This window comes from Hermetia illucens, chromosome 3 (genome assembly GCF_905115235.1).
Source record: "Hermetia illucens chromosome 3, iHerIll2.2.curated.20191125, whole genome shotgun sequence".
Taxonomy (NCBI): Eukaryota; Metazoa; Arthropoda; class Insecta; order Diptera; family Stratiomyidae; genus Hermetia; species Hermetia illucens.
The window spans coordinates 143,966,809-143,984,557 of record NC_051851.1 but is presented as its reverse complement, the minus strand read 5'-3'; the positions used below and the strand labels follow the sequence as shown (position 1 = coordinate 143,984,557).

The following is a 17,749-nucleotide window of genomic DNA, read 5'->3' as shown; positions in this document are numbered from 1 at the left end:
TGAGATGATTCCAGATCGTTACCCCATCCCACCCATCAACATCAAGACATACCATCAGATCCCTGTAGTTCCCAAAGATAGTCCGAAAACGGCAATAGGCACCCCTGTCGTACTCTTCAAGTTCACGGTGCAAAGCTTTCAAAGATTCATCAATTCTGCGCTGCGAAACCTCAACTTCTGTTTCGTATATGTAGATGATGGTCTGGTCCCGTTTTCGTCCGATTGCGAGAATTTACAGCACTTCAAGTGCATTTTTAACGTCTCCTTGAGGCTGGTCTAGTACTCAACGTTGAAAAATGCAAATTCTTACAATCGCAGATGAGATTCTTCGACCACCTGATTACCCCTGAAGGCATCCAATCGGACCCAGTCAAGGTGCAAGCGATTTCGAGCTTCCCGCTTCCAAAAACTGTTAAAGATCTGAAAAGGTTCTTGGGCATATTAAACTTCTATCGTCGTTTCTTGCCCAAAGTTGTCCACCACGATTTCCGAAAAGAAGTTTTGTCCGCCATTCATGATTTGGCGCACCCAGGCATTCGTTCAACAAATCGGTTAGCCACTGCAAAGTATTTCTGGTTGTCCATGAACAGGAAAATTATTTTTTGGGCCAGACAGTGCATCGCATGGCAGAAGTGCAAAACTACAAAGCATGTGAGGAAAGAGGTAGGAGTGTCCCCTCGGTTTAGAAAGCGTTTCCACACAAGCCACCTAGACATCATCGGTCCTTTGCGAGACTCGCACGATTTCAGGCGTTGCCTCAGAATCATCGATAGCTTCACGCGGTGGCCTGAGGCGATTCCTCTGAAAGACATTATTGTACAATATTGTGCAAAGGTCCTCTGTTGAAAATAGATTCCACGCTTTGATGAGCCGGCAATTATAATTACCGACCAGGGAATACAGTTTGAGTCCTCCCTTTTTTCAGAGTTGAGCAAGCTCTTCGACTTTAAACGCTAGCAAGCAACCGCTAACCACCCGCAATCCAATGGGATGCTCGAAAGGTGACACAGGCCGCTGAGGGCCGCTATAATGGCCCAAACGCCCCAAACGGGCCTCCATAGCTCAACTCAAGCCTTTCGTCCAGAAAAAAAGCGGGACCAGGGCGATAGGCGCGCAACGCGTCCGTTTTGACTGGCGACTCTGCATCTGGTTCCTTGCTGAAACTCTCCTTTGAGGCTATGACATCGAAAAACAATTTTTTACATCGCAAAATTCTATTTTTGTATCAGTTGGAGTTCGAGACAAGACCGAGGAGAGAGGTGACTCCTCACTAATTAATTTAAATAGTAATTTAAATTAAGTTAAAAAAAATTAAATTATATTTATTAATGTTCAAAAGGGATAAAATCTAATTTGTCAGACAAATTTATTTATCCCGTATCGAAAACTTGTAACGTAACATTATTTCACTTCTGATGCATGTTTGGTTTTATTTCTGGATATCCTTCTCATAGCTAATTTTTATCCACGGGCATGCCTTTCGTTCTCACCTACTCAACCTGCGCCCTCACATCTCCGGATAGGTACATGTATATGCCCATAAGATATCCCCCGAGCATTCCCTTATCGCACGGTGGGAGATTTGCCAACTCCACTCAGGAGTTTCCATTTAGTAACCAAATGGCGCTTTATCAGCCCATGAGTGCATGCTGTTCCAACTTTTTATTTTGGGTTTCACTTTGACACCTTTCATCGTGCAATGTGAAAAAATTCTCTAGCGGCTGCATAAGCTGTCCCGCCAGTCAGTACTTACCTACCCCCAAAACAAGGTCAGCAGACGCCTAAATCATTGTCAGTCAATGGAACTTATTTCCAACCTAGGCTGCACATCTTCCTAACGAGAAACGTAGGGATTTGCGTCTAATGAAGCCTTAAGCAAACCAGTCAGATTATTGTAACTCGGAAATAATGATCGATGGGATAACCTGCCACTATTGAATCTTGACCTTGAAGCTTGTTAAATCACCTCATTCTACCCCCTTCTTATACCACCAGTGAAATTTGAACCACCACCTTTCATCGCGAAAGACTAAGTCTTTAATCCAGGCCAGATGACAGGCAGGGAAAGTGTCTGATTCCCCCTGATTTTTCTTGAGGGTTCGGAGTTTTCTCTAGGGTTCAGAATAAGGGCTTGCGTAATTTTCATCCTAACCCCGAATTTTCTTTTTAAGATCCCCCTGGAAGTTTGTCGATGATTTGAACTAGCTTGGGACCATCTACACCCACGGAAAATAGCTGGCAACAAATTCAAGAAAAAACAGTTTTGAGTCCTTTTTAAATTTAAGTATATTTTATTAGTATTCATATATTACGATATAATAATATCGATAGAGACTATGATTCATTAAATACCTAAATACTATTGACTAGATTAGGCAACTTACAAACACTTTAAACAGGCTATAAACACATCAACAGTTATCTTCATTGTCCTTTTTCAGATTCTTGAACTAAATACATTTGATTACTGCGTTGAATCCTTGCTATAAATTCATCATTATTTATTTATACACATTTTGATTATCTCTATTTTACCACGAAGGGTGAACTGTTATATTCGAACACTTATCTGTAACTCCCTTAAAGAGGGGCTGCATCAATGTGAGATCCCTCACGGATAAATAATTAAAACCGCAACTCATGCGACCAAATCTTCCGTAGCTCCAACTATCCATCTTCCTTGGAAAGGGTTGGTTTTACTATGATGATATCAAAATACTCCGCCAAAACGCAAAAAAAATGCAATCATATTAATCCGTAAGACACCTGAGTGGCTTCCAGTGGCAAGGACTACACAGATCCTGAGTACAATGTGGTGGTTCCCACCATCTTCGCACACATATGACATACAAACGCTCACGGCAAAGTTATTTTTTCATCTTCAACTCCATTTCTGATTACACAGTGGCACCCTTTCAAAAAGGAATCGCCTACCATACTCCCAGTTACCTGTGCCCTGCGCCACGAAAAAAAGGATAACTTTTCCTCACTCCTTCTTGCGTTTTCTTCCATTCACAATGCAATACTTGTAAGTGTAGCGGACTCGTCTCCTCTTTCTCGCGAACCAGCTCGGCGACAAATCAAAACATTGAAAACGCCCTGATAAGGGTAGGAAATGTCCTTCGGCAGAAGTCGTCCAACCATTGGACGTGTGGGACGTCGATGCCGTTGCTTTCTCGTGGAAGAGCTCGGTCTCGGGGGTTGAAGCAAATAAAAAGAAAATATTCGAAGGCATGAAATGAAAATTCATCGATATTTGTTTTTCCTTTTCCAATTGTTCCTGGGAACAATAATTATTTATCAATTGATCCGTATTGTTCCATGGAGTACATATCTCGCAGCAGCCGGGCTATTGCAACGTTGCCGATGGTTTCCTTAAAAAATAAAGCCTCAATCGTGGATGCTCTGATGGTGCGGAGAGAAGGAAGCAGTAAGAGGAGACGTCCGAACCGGGTAGGCTGACGCGGATATCGGAGTCTTACGTGGTCAGAAAGGATGCATTGAGCTTGATCCTGGAGCATTTCAACAGGTTGAATATCACAAAGCCCAGGTGTCTCGGGAGCGAAAAGACTAATGGCCTTCATGCAACCAACTTCACTTCCATCCGGAGTTATTTGTCGAAACCGGCAAAGGATCTCTTGGATTGTTTTCATTTCTGTTATAGTAGCCTCGTCTTGAAGGACTCGTTCCTTGATCAAGGGACTCTCGAGAATTGGTGTTAGATCTAAGGGTACACTCCACTGTGCGAGGTTGAGAAGGAATAACTCTTTCCATGACTCCTGGTTGAGAATGAACAAAAAACAATTCCGATTAATATGTGGTAAAGTCAAAGGGTGAAAGGATTCTACTATCCTTAAGTTAACATCGATATCATACCTGTAATAACAAATGTTGATCGTTCTTTGATAGAGTTTGAAAAGGCATCAAGCATCGCACCCATCTCACCGCCATAAACAATAATCTGGCCGTAGTCTCCTGTAACATCTCCCAGGACAGCAGTCTCGAATCCATTCCGATGAGGGAGTGGGGCAAGGGCGGAAACATTATTGAATTATGAACCTGATACTGGATGAACTCCTGGCATTTGTCCGGATTTAACAGAATCTCGAAAAATCCATTCTGTCTAGCGCTGTGCGGTGCTGGGGGAGTAGTTGACGGGGTAGTTTCAACATTCAGTCTAGGGCTTCCTGTCTCTTCAGAAGCCGGTCCTCCAACACTCGATATACTCTGAATAGTATGCGTTGGAGACGGCGAGAGGTGATGCAAGGGCTTGTAAAAATCGTTGTTGTTCGAGGCAGTGAGATCAATGAAGGATTGAGGATGATCTGGATGCTTTGGGGTATCCATCAGACTATGATGAGCGGCTGGAAGTAGAGGCCCAAAACCCAGTGGAGGCGGTTGACTGTGATGGGGATGATGTAGCTGAGAAGGATGATGGGGATGAAAACCGGAACGTTGAGCCGCTGCTGAGATATGAGAAGTATAGTTAAACGACGCCGAAACATTGGTGACTAGAGACATAGGAAGATGCGGATTATGATGCTGAAGCGGATTGGAGCCGTGCTGCATGTGAGGGATTTTCGGTTTTCGAGGTCCGCGCTCATGTTGAACAGCTGTGGGGAGACATTTTAAAAATCTTAAAGTCAAATTAGCTTTTCTCTTCACTCTTAATTAAAGTAGAAGTACTCATAGCACTCCTAAATTCATAGCTTTCAATTAGTTACCAAGCCTCATTCTTCCAACCCAATACATTCTCTCTCTATCCCCACTAAATTCCACTATGGGAAAATTCATCACAAGCTCCGATACGTGCTTCTACCATGTCATCACAAACTGCCCTAACAATACAAATGCCAAATTGTCATGTCCTAAGTTGAAGGTGGTGTGTTGACATACACGAGGATTAAAATAGACTCAATTGCCCTCTAGTCCCGGTTTCACCATCACCACCAACCCTTCACTCTGGCTTCCATGTATCTGCATCCAAGCGAATGTGACACGAAATTGCAGTTTAATATCATGTCCGGTCACCAATAGTAGCTTTTTATTGAATTTGCATGCACGCATCATTCTCTCGACCCTGCCACCCCATAGGGGGATTACACTTTTGCCTGTGTAGAAACTGGGGGCGAACATTCTCTGTTTGAAAGGATAAAACTCCGCCGCGAAAATCCGTCCTTTGAATTTGTGTACTGGTGCGTAATCGCATACATCAGGGTTAATTGTAACAGAGGATATGTGAACAGGAGGTCACATGGAGTACTGCATCGTGGAATTTTGAGCGGTAACATAGTGGTCGACGGTCTGGAGATATTCTTGATATTATTAATAAAGGTAGCGAACTTTTGACAAAGTACGATAGTTAAGGATAGTGGTAGACAGCTTTTGTTTGCTTATTTGGATAGTTTTTCAGGTGGAAACTCATCACTCACCGCCATTAAAAATATTATTTCAATAAAGGCAGACCCAAAGGCTCAAATGGAAACACCGCAGAATAACTTTGATTTGAAGGACGAAAAGGATCTAAATATCTTATGTCTAGAAATTGAGCTCCAACTCCTCAGATAACCTCACTCCCAGAGTACTTGTACTCTTGTCTCCAAAAGTTGCTAAAAGTAGGAAGTCTTCACTATATTTACATTACTCGCGTCCTAGGTTTTGGGCTATCAAGCTTAAATTATGTTTGAGCATTAATCCCTCGATATCACACCCCGAATTCAAATCCTGGTTCCTCCCTGCACTAGAAAAAAATCCAACAGGACCGCAAGCCAAGGCGGATTCGCATGCGCTGATAGATGCATGGATAATGGGGAGCTTAGTATGCGGAATCTGTATATGCTAGGCGCTTAAGCTCCCCCCACGGTTTCCTGAGACGTCAGAACTCTTTCTCTACTATTCCGCGCCAAGTGCACTTGGGGTGACCCACCTGTTGGCCATCTTGGGAGAGTGGATTCCACTGCATGGTGTAGCCGCTAATGCACTGCGCTTCTGTCTTCCGATCACAGGGCGAACGAGAGCCAAGCCTGTGCGCCGACCAAGTTCTCACAACACAACCCTAACTTGATCTTGATTTTGAGATAACTGTATTTACTTGACTTTAGGCAAGGCAGCGAAATAGATCTAGAACTGTCAATGCATCGGGCAACATCCAGTTCTATTCTATTCTAAGGTCCCAGTGACAGGGCAACCAGATGTCATCAGGGCAGTCGAGGTGTTTAACGAGGAAAAATGTTATAGTCCATTGAACGCCCCGACATCCTCCGGACAAAGCAGCATGAAGAACCTAACCGATAACAAGAAGAAATAATATCGTTGACAAGATTCAACCCTGGCGGACTCCGATTTGAACCTCAAAATCCTCCGTGTAGCACTTGATCATATGTCGCTCTGATAATAGCCATTAGTTTTCCATAAATGCCCCTTCTGTGGAGAGCACGCCAGATATACTCCGCTGTTAACAGCTTTCTCGAAATCAATGAAGGGCAGGTGCAGCAAAGATCGAAACTCCACGTACTCCACCAAAAATGATTCGTAGGTTGATGTGGTCAATACTAGAGGATCCGGAGCGAAAATCGACCTAGTCTCTGCCGCTCAAGCTTTCGAGATGGTTCTAACGCGTTCCAGGATTATTTATTACCTTTTTAAAAGCAGGAAGAACGCAGATAGCCCTCGAATTGTCAACAGGTACCCTTCTTGAAAATGTTAATGATCATCCTCTTTTTCCACTCTCCGCGGTAGACCGTCCTTCACAGAGCCATGCAACCTATTTCGTGGTGCGGTATACACTTCCGAATTCATTGCGTGCTGCGGAATCTCTCGCTCACCTAACCACCGCAAGAGCAAATTCTCTCTTGTCACGACGCACACTATACTTAACTTCTTGGAATTTCGCTATTGCAGTTCATCCGCGTTACGCCCGCCATCACTCGCATCGGTCAGTACAGCCCTCAACCCCTTCCGTTCATCGAACAAGACTACCAAGAATAAGGAGGCCAGGACTGTCGACGAGAGGGATGAAAACAACCTCGCTTAACATAAGGCAATTGTCGAACAATACAACAAAAAAGCCTGGAAAACCAGCAGAAGGTAAAGCCCACCACCATGTAAGTGCTCGGATGCCAAGCAACCTCTGCAAACAGTGAAACAACAACGGCCGGTCGACGAACCACGAATTGCGAAACGCTTCAGCGATATAGCCAGGATTCACTTACAAGTGAGACTAGCAAATGGTAATTCCTCTACCGATAAACTGACACCGAAGGTCTCAACCAGACTAAGCTATCGGAGATGGTCATCGAGGATTTCCTGAACAGCAAAGGGAAATGGGGGATTACAACTTCTGTTTTGATTTCTTCCCGGTGTTCCGTTGATTCCATGTCAAAGCATGTGAAAACAAATTTGCCAGGGACTTTCCCCGTTCGTACGTAGATAAAATCAGCGGCGCCTGGGACTGCGTAAGGTTCAACGTTGTCTCATACGATGTGATTCCCAGAAGACCGGTCGCTCCCATGTGGCTAACCAAAGATCCGCATAGATAAGGACAAGCTTGCCCTTGCGCATTGACAGCATAAATAGCAAACGCCTGGAGACACTGGAGAAGGTGAATTGTAAACGACGATTTAAAGTCAGAAATGCAATGCTGAAAGACTTCCGGCTCGCCAAACTGGCAGACCACCAGGATCCATTCGAAGCACCAGCGAGCTGTTAGAGGAAATAAAGTTCGACGGTCCGACGGGGACTGACGAAATCCCTAGGCAAGCAGATAAATCTACAACACTGGATCGGAGGAGGCCGAACCATCAAAAAGCTCCAAAGCAAATAATACAATTTACTCTACACCATAAGAGATACTGATCGGGACAGACTTAGAGCGTATATCTTCGCCAGGAGAAGCCTACATGCTTCTTTGAGTCCGGACCTAAGTTCCAATGACCTTACGGGATTCAAACTAGAACGAGCACGAGCGAAGAACGACCATATCTCCATCACTTAGATGGCATACCTCTGATCAGTTCCAGCAAAAGAACGACAATATTTGACGCACACCATCTGAGTAAAGTCGGCCAACCTGTTGATAGGTTGCAATTCAAATAAAACGCACGCAGCTGACCAGGGAGGTCTCCAACATCTACAGTAGATAGAAATACTAGTAGCTATACAAGGGCTACCCGCAGAGGTGCAAATCAGCCATCGAAACTGCAAAAAGCGGTCCTGATTGGACTTCCCCATAGAAAGCTCCAGCGAATCTGAGAGATTTAGTAAAATTCTGTCAAACGAACATAGGAGCCCATTCTTTTTTAAAAGTCGGAAGGCCCCTGACGGAATCTTCTGATGCTACGCTGGTGCTGCTTGTTCCTAAACACCTCCTTGCCAGTGAGTCAGAACCTTTCTTAGAGGATATGAAGACGTGGTCTTATGAGATTATCAAATTAGTAATTCCCGAGGATAAAATCGACTAGGTTATTGGCAATATAAAGCATATATGTAAATTTGGGAGCCCAGATGGAATAATGCCACTCATACTACAGAAACAGCAGGGAAGAGTTGTGCCGTGGCATGTGGTGTTTACTGGAGTTTATTCCTTTTGGATGCGTACCACAGTCTCGTTCTTCAAGAGGTAATTAGCAGGAGGAGGAGGGGAAATGGGAGATCGAGAACGAATCTTTAGATGTATACAGCTGTGGTTCGTCTTATTCTAACATACGGTTCTATTGTGTGGAAGCAGGCAAAAGTACAGTAAAATTATGAAGTACAGTTTGGGAGCTACTATCCTTCATGAAACCAAGCTTAACAGGATTCAAAAAACCGAGTGGGCAATTACAGGCTATTCAGTCCTGTCCGGAAGATACTCTCAATGCACTCCTATATTTCCTCGTAGACCTCCAAAATTAAATACGCGGATATTAGGCAGCGAAGCTTTTCAGCCATAGTAACATCCTATACAAAGTGCTTCTGGAACTCTAGGTGTTCCCAACGGACTATGCCACACTTTGATCTTGACTTTCCAACCATACCGGCAATCTGCACGGGTAATTGACATCCAGGAGGCCATGTCTTCACACTCTAGTTACATTCCACAATTTGCATTCACCTGCACTGCAGAGAGGAGGGAGAAACCCTAAGGCGCCTCCTTTCCGATTGCCCAGCTCAAGTTAGATTCAGGTTGCGGACGCTAGATAAACAGTTCTTTGGGAACCTTAAAGAGATTTTTAGTTTTAGAGTTAGGAGCAACTACTCTTCGTGAATGTAAAAGACTGGTTTTGAAGATTGAGCTGGCTGGACACTGCTCCCCTGTTCTTCTCACAGCAGTCATGGTCTTAGATATTTGTGGCACCGAAACGGGGCACCACAGCACTAATTGAGCCCCTCGGAGCGACCACTAACTTACCTCTATCTACCTCAGTTTAGTTTTGGACGTCTTTTTAGACAGATCCAGGCGATAGTTTGTTTTTCAGATTCCGGTGCTCTCCCACGCATTGTGGGAGACTGAAGTGTCCAAAAAGACCCTCCCCCAGATTTCCGAACCTGGATACGACTTATGCGCACTAACGCGTAGAATAGCAACCGGATGCTGCTATACGGGTAATACCACTTGCGTTAACCACTATTGATCATATTACCTACAATTTTCACAGGGTTACTACTTCGATTTATCCATAAATCTAGGCCATCAAAGATCTTTGCTCATCAATGAAAGATAAAATCTTAAATAGCTATAAATCTGTGAAAGACATTCTCTCCACTTCGGTGGAGAGATTGCATTCAGTGTCTACCATAACTACCATACCATAAAGAATGTGTTTCGTAATGAGAGGAACTGAAAACCCCATTACAGCTGGTCTGCCGGTGGCGCCGCCGGGAAAATCCTGACTGGAAGCAGCAGACTCTTCAGTTAGCGGCAGTTTAGACCTAAAGGTTTGCCAAAGCCTCTTCATTTCTACTGGTAGCAAGGCTGACAAAGTTACAGTACTGCCCTCATTTATTTCTAGTACATGAGACCCATGGGTTCGATTTAACAAAATCTGTGGGATTGGACCAGTAAAGTGGGCTAGGATCTTCTTCGACTAAAGAATCGAAAGCGTGGTAAGATTAGTTATTTCCTTACTTCCTTAATTAGTTCTAAGTGGGTATGGAGGTTTTCTGTCTTATCTACACAAGATTAGAAAGACACGATCCCCTAATTCTGTGTCCTTCAAAGGGGAGACAGATGACGCGGATGTCACCTTTTTCTCATGTGCGCGAAGGGATGGGATTCGTCAACAACTTTATGCAGACACATGGAAGTTCTCTTCAGGCAATGCTTAGCGACGCTGGCAGATGAGGTCGTGTTGTGCATTACATTCTGGTTCTCCTTCTTACGAAGGGAAATGATATCGGCCAGTGGATGGCAAGGAGCTTTTTGAACTTAGAACTCCCTTCCTCCTCTCCCCTACCGTTGGAAGGAATTTCCTGACGTGCAGGCTCCCTAAGCATGGAGAGCGAGAGGGTTAGCCCGAAACAATATGTCCAATAGTTTCAGGCTAGTACTCTGGTGACGAGAATACGGTTAATTGGCAATCCGATTGCCTACCGTTGCACGGAGTCAGACAGACTTTAAGCTAGCCTTATTGCAGAGAACTGTAAGTGTGGATATTACCAATGTCATGAGCATGACAACCTCTAAATGCATTACTCAATCTTCAGCCCGTTGATTTTTTTATTCAGAGCAATGCAATGACAGAAGCTCATTGACTAGAGCACAGGGCATTGGAAGAGCAATTGGGAGAACTGAAGCCAATTTTGGCAATGCCTTCTGAATCTCCGCTTCGCATACATCTGTTTGGTAGAAGATATTAAATTATCCTCAAATATAGAGGAAAGTGAGATGAACCGAAAGAATGCATGATGGGATGATATATTGATGTCTTCTTCATCGATGGCTTAAAAACAGAACAGGATTCTGGAGCAGGAAATTACCTCTGTCCTGAGCCCTCCCTTCTGAAACAAAATAGTAACTAAAATAATGCTGACGGGAAGACGTGTAGGAAGTGCAATGGGCCGGGACATATCTTCTGAAGAAGGAAAATAAATAGCAAAAGAATCGACGTTTTCAGGCCAGTGGGTCCTCGGACTCTTCCTATTGACATTGACCATTGATATACCTTGATAGCGTTACTTATGATAATGATAGCACCGAACTCACTCGAGGCGTAAATAACGCTTGAATGTTAGCATATATTTCCGCTGTGCTATTGTAACCCTATACTCTAGCCCGATACAACCCCGAACAAAAAATAATGTCATCGTGCGGGCTACATCCTACATATATGTTAATCAGAAGGTAGAAATGGCAGGGGATGGGTCACACATTGACCTTTGAAGGCTTTGTGATTCAAAACAGTGGAGAAAGAGAGAAAGCTTTTCGGAGAATCCTGGAGGGAGCTGAAGTACATTGGCATGAACCGTCAACGATGGCGAGTAAATGAGTGGGAACGGCTATTTTTTCATGGCAAATGGTTATGTGCTAAATTTCGTGTTTACGCCCTGTAAGTTGGAGCTTCAAAGGTCCAATTATCATAAGACGCGACTAAAAGGGATAGAAATTTGTTTGCTAGCAACATGCAATACTAAAACATCAACAACGCTTCGGATGGGGATTCATTTCACCCTGAAGACCTTTCGTTATTGACAACAGACTATGATTCGTTTTTGGAATGTGTTCACGCTCCTCAACAGCAGTAGGAAGGGTCTTCAGAACGCTTACTTTCTCCAACTTGAGCGGGAATTCCAACAATATAAGCTGGGCATTCTGGGCCTGAGCGAAGTAAGATGGTGAGACTCTGGAGAGTACTTCTCTCCCTCTTACCACACTAATAGCAATGTGCTTTTGTACTCTGGAAAGCCGCGTAGCAGTAGATGCGAATTTGGTGTCGGGTTGCTTCTGACAGTTTCTACAAGGCCCGCTCTACTAATTCTGACGGACTTCTAACTGCAAAATTCCAGTCCAGGTTAAGGAACATCACAATTCTACGATGCTATGCACCAACGGAGACTTGCGATATAGTGAAGAAGCTAGCTATTAAACGCAGTTCAGGAGAGGCTTAATAAGGGTGACATCGTGATCCTGATGGGTGATCTGAATTCCAAGGAGGGATCTGAAAACATCTGCTCGGTATTGGTGGCATATTGTTCGAGCACAACGGCAGATATACTGAGAAACACGCCTAAGAATAAGGATAATCGTCGAGAATCTAATAAAGAGCACCTGGTCCGGAAGATGTGGAAGTCTCCAATGGACAATGACATCTTTCCTCAAATACGCTACTAAGATGATGACATCTGTTTTCTCTCTCACTGGATGGTGGACCTTGACCAAATGGCTCTGGATTTATAAAGAGAGGCCAGTAGAGTTGGACTGAAGATAAACACCAGCAAAACTAAGGTTCTCAGTCTGACGAGTCATTCGCGCATCGCGAAATGCAGTTATCTCAACATCAAGATCAAGTTGAAATTGTTCTGTGCTAGTGTTTTTTATGCGTTGCTATATAGGAGTAGCACATGGGAAGCGAAACCCACTGTTACTTAAAAGTTCTAAGCCTTCATCAACACCTGTCTCCGTCCTATCAACGGAGTACGTTGACGAAGAAATTGGTCGGTGCACAGGCCTGGCACTCGTACGCACTATCTTCAAAAGGCGGAAGTGGCAGTGGATAGATCACACATTAAGAAAGGGCGACAATTGTATTGCGAGCTACGCCATTCACCAGAATTCACTCTATGAAGATGCTAGACGATTAGGTCACCCAAAGGCACTTGGCACAGAATAGTGCGTGGGGGGATCTAAAGCTCATCCCAAAAAGGAGTAAATGGCGACCTTCTACTTGATTCTATCGATTTGAAAAGCTCTGACTATATAAAACGATAATTAGACCTTAACGCTAACTTCCTAAAAACTGATCAGTTCCTTCGAGGGGAGGGGGGGGGGGGAGGGATGGTCCTAAGGAGAACAATAGTAGCTAAACGAGAGGTTGACCAATAGAGAATCAAATACAACCATGAGTTGTACCAAATATGTGACGACCCTGAAATGTACAAATTGATAAAGTTGCAATGGGCTTGCCATATCCTGCGTATGGACGCCATTCAGATACCTAAAAGGGTATTCCAAGGGAGGGCACCGGTAGGAAAACTACGCAAGCGCTTGGCAGATTCTTTCAGCAAAGACAGCGCATCACTGTTCAGATTTAAAAATTGGAGTACGCGATATATGGATCGAGATGGTTGGAGAAAGGGCATTCTAAAGACCAAGACCCTAAATAGGCTATACAGCCTCGGCGAGGACCATCTTTCTTGTCAAAGTACACGAGCTCTAGCCGATAAACTTAAATTTATTTATAGATTTCGAGTCCCGTGAGACTTTCTAATTCTCTTTTATCCAAAACAGAGAAGAGTTAACAACAACTCCGTAGCTTCGATACATTTTTACGAAACCTGCATTCCATCGAAGTTCATAAGAGACACATAACAAAGAACTTACTCAAGCTGAAGATCCTTCCCTTATTTATTCCCTACTACAACTACAATTACCTTATTTACATATTATCTGCATATCTACCTCACGTTTGCCGAAAACTAACGAGAAGGATTTGTCAACAAATCCCATCCTCCACCATTACAAGTTACAACTTTCCAAATTCTTGAGAATACCTCCTGCGCCAAACAACCATCCCATGCATATCTGCTAACTTCCCAACTAAAACGAGGCCAAAGTTCCATGCAAAGGAATCATCAAAATCTCGAAAGAAGAAACTTTACATGTCAACATCAACGCCATAGCAAAATTATAAAGTTTCGCAAGGATCACAAAAGTTTTCCAGGTCTGCCTTTGATTCGTTCTTCGGGTTCTTTCACGCAAAGTTGGAATGCTGAAGTGTGCGTCCCTAGTGTGAGCTGGAGCTTGTGTGTGCAGGAGCCTCTATGAGCACTTAGGAATTCATATGATATACTTCGTCCTGAAAGTATAGATGAAGTGCTTCTCACCCTTTTACAATTTCATGGGATTAAATGTGGTTGTGTACCGCCAAAGTTTTGCGCCAGATATCGAAACTAATTGAATTTCCAGTTGCCCTCAAGGAACTGAAATTCACGGGAAAACGAAAGACGTATCGAAAGTGTTCATGGGAATTGTACGATGTGCTTTCATTGCCCTAGTTTTATAGGATATTATGCATATCCTGCAAAAGGCGCACAGGCATGTATTGCCTAATTAATTTCAGTCAATTTTTCAATCAAAAACAGGAGTGTCCTGTGGATGTTACATTCATTTGTCTCAAATTCCCTCCACTTCACATTGCATCGTAAACTATTTGCTTCATTTCTTTTATCCTTATTCTTATAAATTAGAAATTTGTTAATTACCCTTCACATCCACCCGTCCTATAAAGTACCCCATCCATACCTATCAAAGATAATGGCATCACAGCATCACTACTGCTCTGTTAATTGCACCGTGAGAAAACATCTGGTGGATTCCAGGTATCTCACAGTCATGATCTCTGTTTATTCATTCCACAAATCAATTTTCAACTTAAACCGTGAAATTACACCCTCTCCAGTATCTTCGAAGGGAAGCATAGCGTCCTGCAGATACCAACAAAAAGTTGTCCAAATTCTCTCCCTTGTTCCCTGCAGAGCAAAAAACATATCTTTACCGAGAAGAAAAAGTCGCGGTGGGAAAGAACATTCTCTAAAAATTATCAACCCCCACAGACAGGAAAAAAATGAAAAGATATTTAACGCGAAATGATCCATGAAAAATCCTTGAAGCTTATGAAGGACTTTTCGTCGGCCTCGAAAAGCTTTTCGATTGAATTCATTGAATGGTCTTTACTGGGGGCCACCTCTTTGCTGCAGACAATTCCTTACAACTCTAAGACTGCTAGCTGGGAAGAGGCGGAATTTCTAAGGCTGACTAGGCTTTAGGGGGATACCAAAACAGCAACATTATCTCCTATTAAATTGTTGCCTATGTGAGCATTTTAGTCGTCGATTATTCAGGTCCCGCCCCTCTCCAAGGCTCCCCATGAATAGAGTGTCACATTTGAGTCTTCCGCTTCGATAAATTTATATTCTCTCCTTGCAACCACTTGGCCTGGTTGTAGTGGAGGATTCGATGATTTCACGGTACAGGCTCGTTGCGGGACCGAAATGACTATGAGGAAAGAAGCCGGTGAAGTTGACATACATATCCTTTAAGTTATCCGCCCCGACAGACGAAGGATGAAAGCAAATCGTTTATGAAGTGAAATAAGATTAATCCGATGATGTAATGACTGCAGAAGAATGAGGGGCAAAAGTGAAATATAACTTAAGTCCTTGAAATGAAGGGCATGTTAAGGTCGTGGCGGGGATGGTGTAGAATGTGGTGGCTGTAGTTCTTATTTTGGAAATGATGGCGTGAGATAGCACGCATATGTGACGTTACAGATGCAGTACGTTTCAGGTGAGGAGGACGTGGGTACATTCATTTGCAATGTTATGTTCATGCGTCTGATGTCATCAAGGATTCATTGTTGCCCCTTCCTTCTTGTGTATAGAATCTTTTGAGGAAGTAATAACCTAACTAACATAGGAAGGAAGAGGGACTGAACAGATGGTTTGGTCGTCTTTTGCAGTCTTAAATAAATCGCAACACCTCGAAGGACTCATAACTTTTTTCTTCTTTATGAAAACGAAGTTTATGTATGTAAACAAAAACAAACTTATTAATTATTATAAATGCCACACATTGTGCCTAGGTCGCCCTCTCCTCCTGTCTCTCTATTGATCTGCAGTCCGTAAAGGTACGTTAATCTTTCATCTTTTTTTCATAACGGTAGTGTAATAATCTTAGAAAGGCGCTTCAGCTCGAACACCTATGGAGGAGCCTCTTTCCCACCAAACTTCACTACAACTAAATTTAAATATTACCTCTGGAGATGGGCTCTCTATCATAACTCGCGATTCGTTGAACTTACCTCACTTCTAAATCCTGCAAGTCTAATTCTACCACCCGTTTTTTCGTTAATTCGAACATATCCACATTCTACACATTCTTTTCCAGACACTCACCTACACTCTCCCGTCCAAATTTTTTCTCTCATCCTTGAACGCGAGGTAATGAAGCAGCGCGTTCAGATTGTCCAGTCGTGCAACCTTTTCTAGAACAGCTCGGGAAAACATTCAACCTTTCAGTTTGTCAATAACATCTCGTATAAGGAGCTTCTCAGGGTCATCAGCGATCTCTAAGAGGTCGCTGTTTTTCGGTGAACAGCGTGCTGTAAATGACCGGACTCGCTGGTAGTCCTTAGAGCCCTCGACAACTCTTTGGCGACGTCAATGATATGATATGAGCCTTGCTTGCCAAAGTAATAGTTGTGGCATGTATCAGTTGTTAGCCCCTTTAGGACCCTGTTCGGATAGTGTGCATTGGACCTGTATTAATAGACCACGTTGCCCCAAGTGAGCACTGATCCGTTTGTAAGTTCTGGGATTAGCTAATCGCAGGGCAGGCTTCATACCGGAAACTGGGGTAGGGACTTTGTCCCTGAGGGCACAACTCTTCTTGGCTGCTGCGGCCTGCTCCCTTGCATACGATACGCTGATAAAACTAACAGTGAACAAAAATTCACAAAACTGCCGAGAATGGAAAGGCTGTGTTTGTGTGCAGCAGGAAGGAAGAAGACAGCAAAGACTGAAATACCCGATGGGACACCGGGATGTCAACAGCCAAATAAAAAAGAAAACTCGCAAACTGATGCAACACTCAGGGCGCAGATGGCAACCCCAGCACCATGCTGTGCAGCCATTCCAGGAAGAGGCGCAGAGGAGACTATAGAAACTGGGCAATTGTGTTCAAACATAAACCGAATAGGAATTCAGTCGACTGTCCTTATAAAAGCCGAAGAAGAAAAGCTTATCAGCAAATTCTCAGCAGTTCTGAAGCACATGATGTCTGCAACGTTCCTACAGAAGAATATCAGAAAAGACGGGAAAAATGGGCTTGTAGAACTGGAGGAACTCCTGAATGGCATATCAGCAAAAGTAATTGCGCTCTCCTCTGAGAGCATAGAAAATACTAAACGGATCGCGGGTAGTTCGTTGCACAGCGAACTAAAGAAAAACTGAAAAGAAAAAGGCGCATCTGAAGGAGACTTCAATCAGTAAGTTCCACTTTAGGGGTCAAACGAGAAAGCAAAGAGGAACAAGAGACATCAACAAAAAGCGCCGCCAGAAAACCCTCTGCCTCAAATTAAAGAAAAGAGTGGGGAGACGACGGACGAGTAGACCAGCACTGCTTATTAAGCCGACGAAGGCAAGACCTTTGCGGAAGTCCTTAGCGGGATCCATTATAAGATCAAACCCGAAGATAGCAGAGCTGAAGTGTCTTCCATTCGGAAGATGAAGGGAGGCAAATTCCTTATCGAATTATGTACAAAGACAACAACCAAAGGTGCGGTTTATGGAACAGTCAGCTCTGGTTGTGTGGAAATATAAAGTTTTGACTGCCTCACAGAAAAGATCGAAGTGGAAGAGACCATGAAGCACGAATGTGTGGAATTCTCGTCACCAAAAACTTATTGTAGTGGAACTTACCGGGCAACATGCGAGGAAACTTCTTAAATGAGAACCCAGAGCAGCGAGATTGAGAGGGTGATGCTCTACCCCTTCAACCATAATATTTTTCGAAAAAATTAACGAAACAGCGAAGGAGACTGCTGCTCGAGTTTCA

General features: G+C 43.6%; 1 protein-coding gene across 1 annotated transcript in view; it reads right to left on the bottom strand.

Moving 5' to 3' along the window:
* Nucleotides 1–2,428: 2,428 nt before the first annotated feature.
* Nucleotides 2,429–17,749, bottom strand: part of LOC119652173 (nuclear receptor subfamily 2 group E member 1) — a 37,245-nt gene continuing 21,924 nt past the window's right edge. Inside the window, exons 4-5 of the mRNA XM_038056118.1 lie at nucleotides 3,877–4,613; nucleotides 2,429–3,779 (exon numbers count right to left, since the gene is read on the bottom strand). Of these exons, the coding sequence (XP_037912046.1) occupies nucleotides 3,294–3,779; nucleotides 3,877–4,613 (1,223 nt within the window). The 3' untranslated portion in view covers nucleotides 2,429–3,293. The remainder of the gene's footprint in view (nucleotides 3,780–3,876; nucleotides 4,614–17,749) is intronic.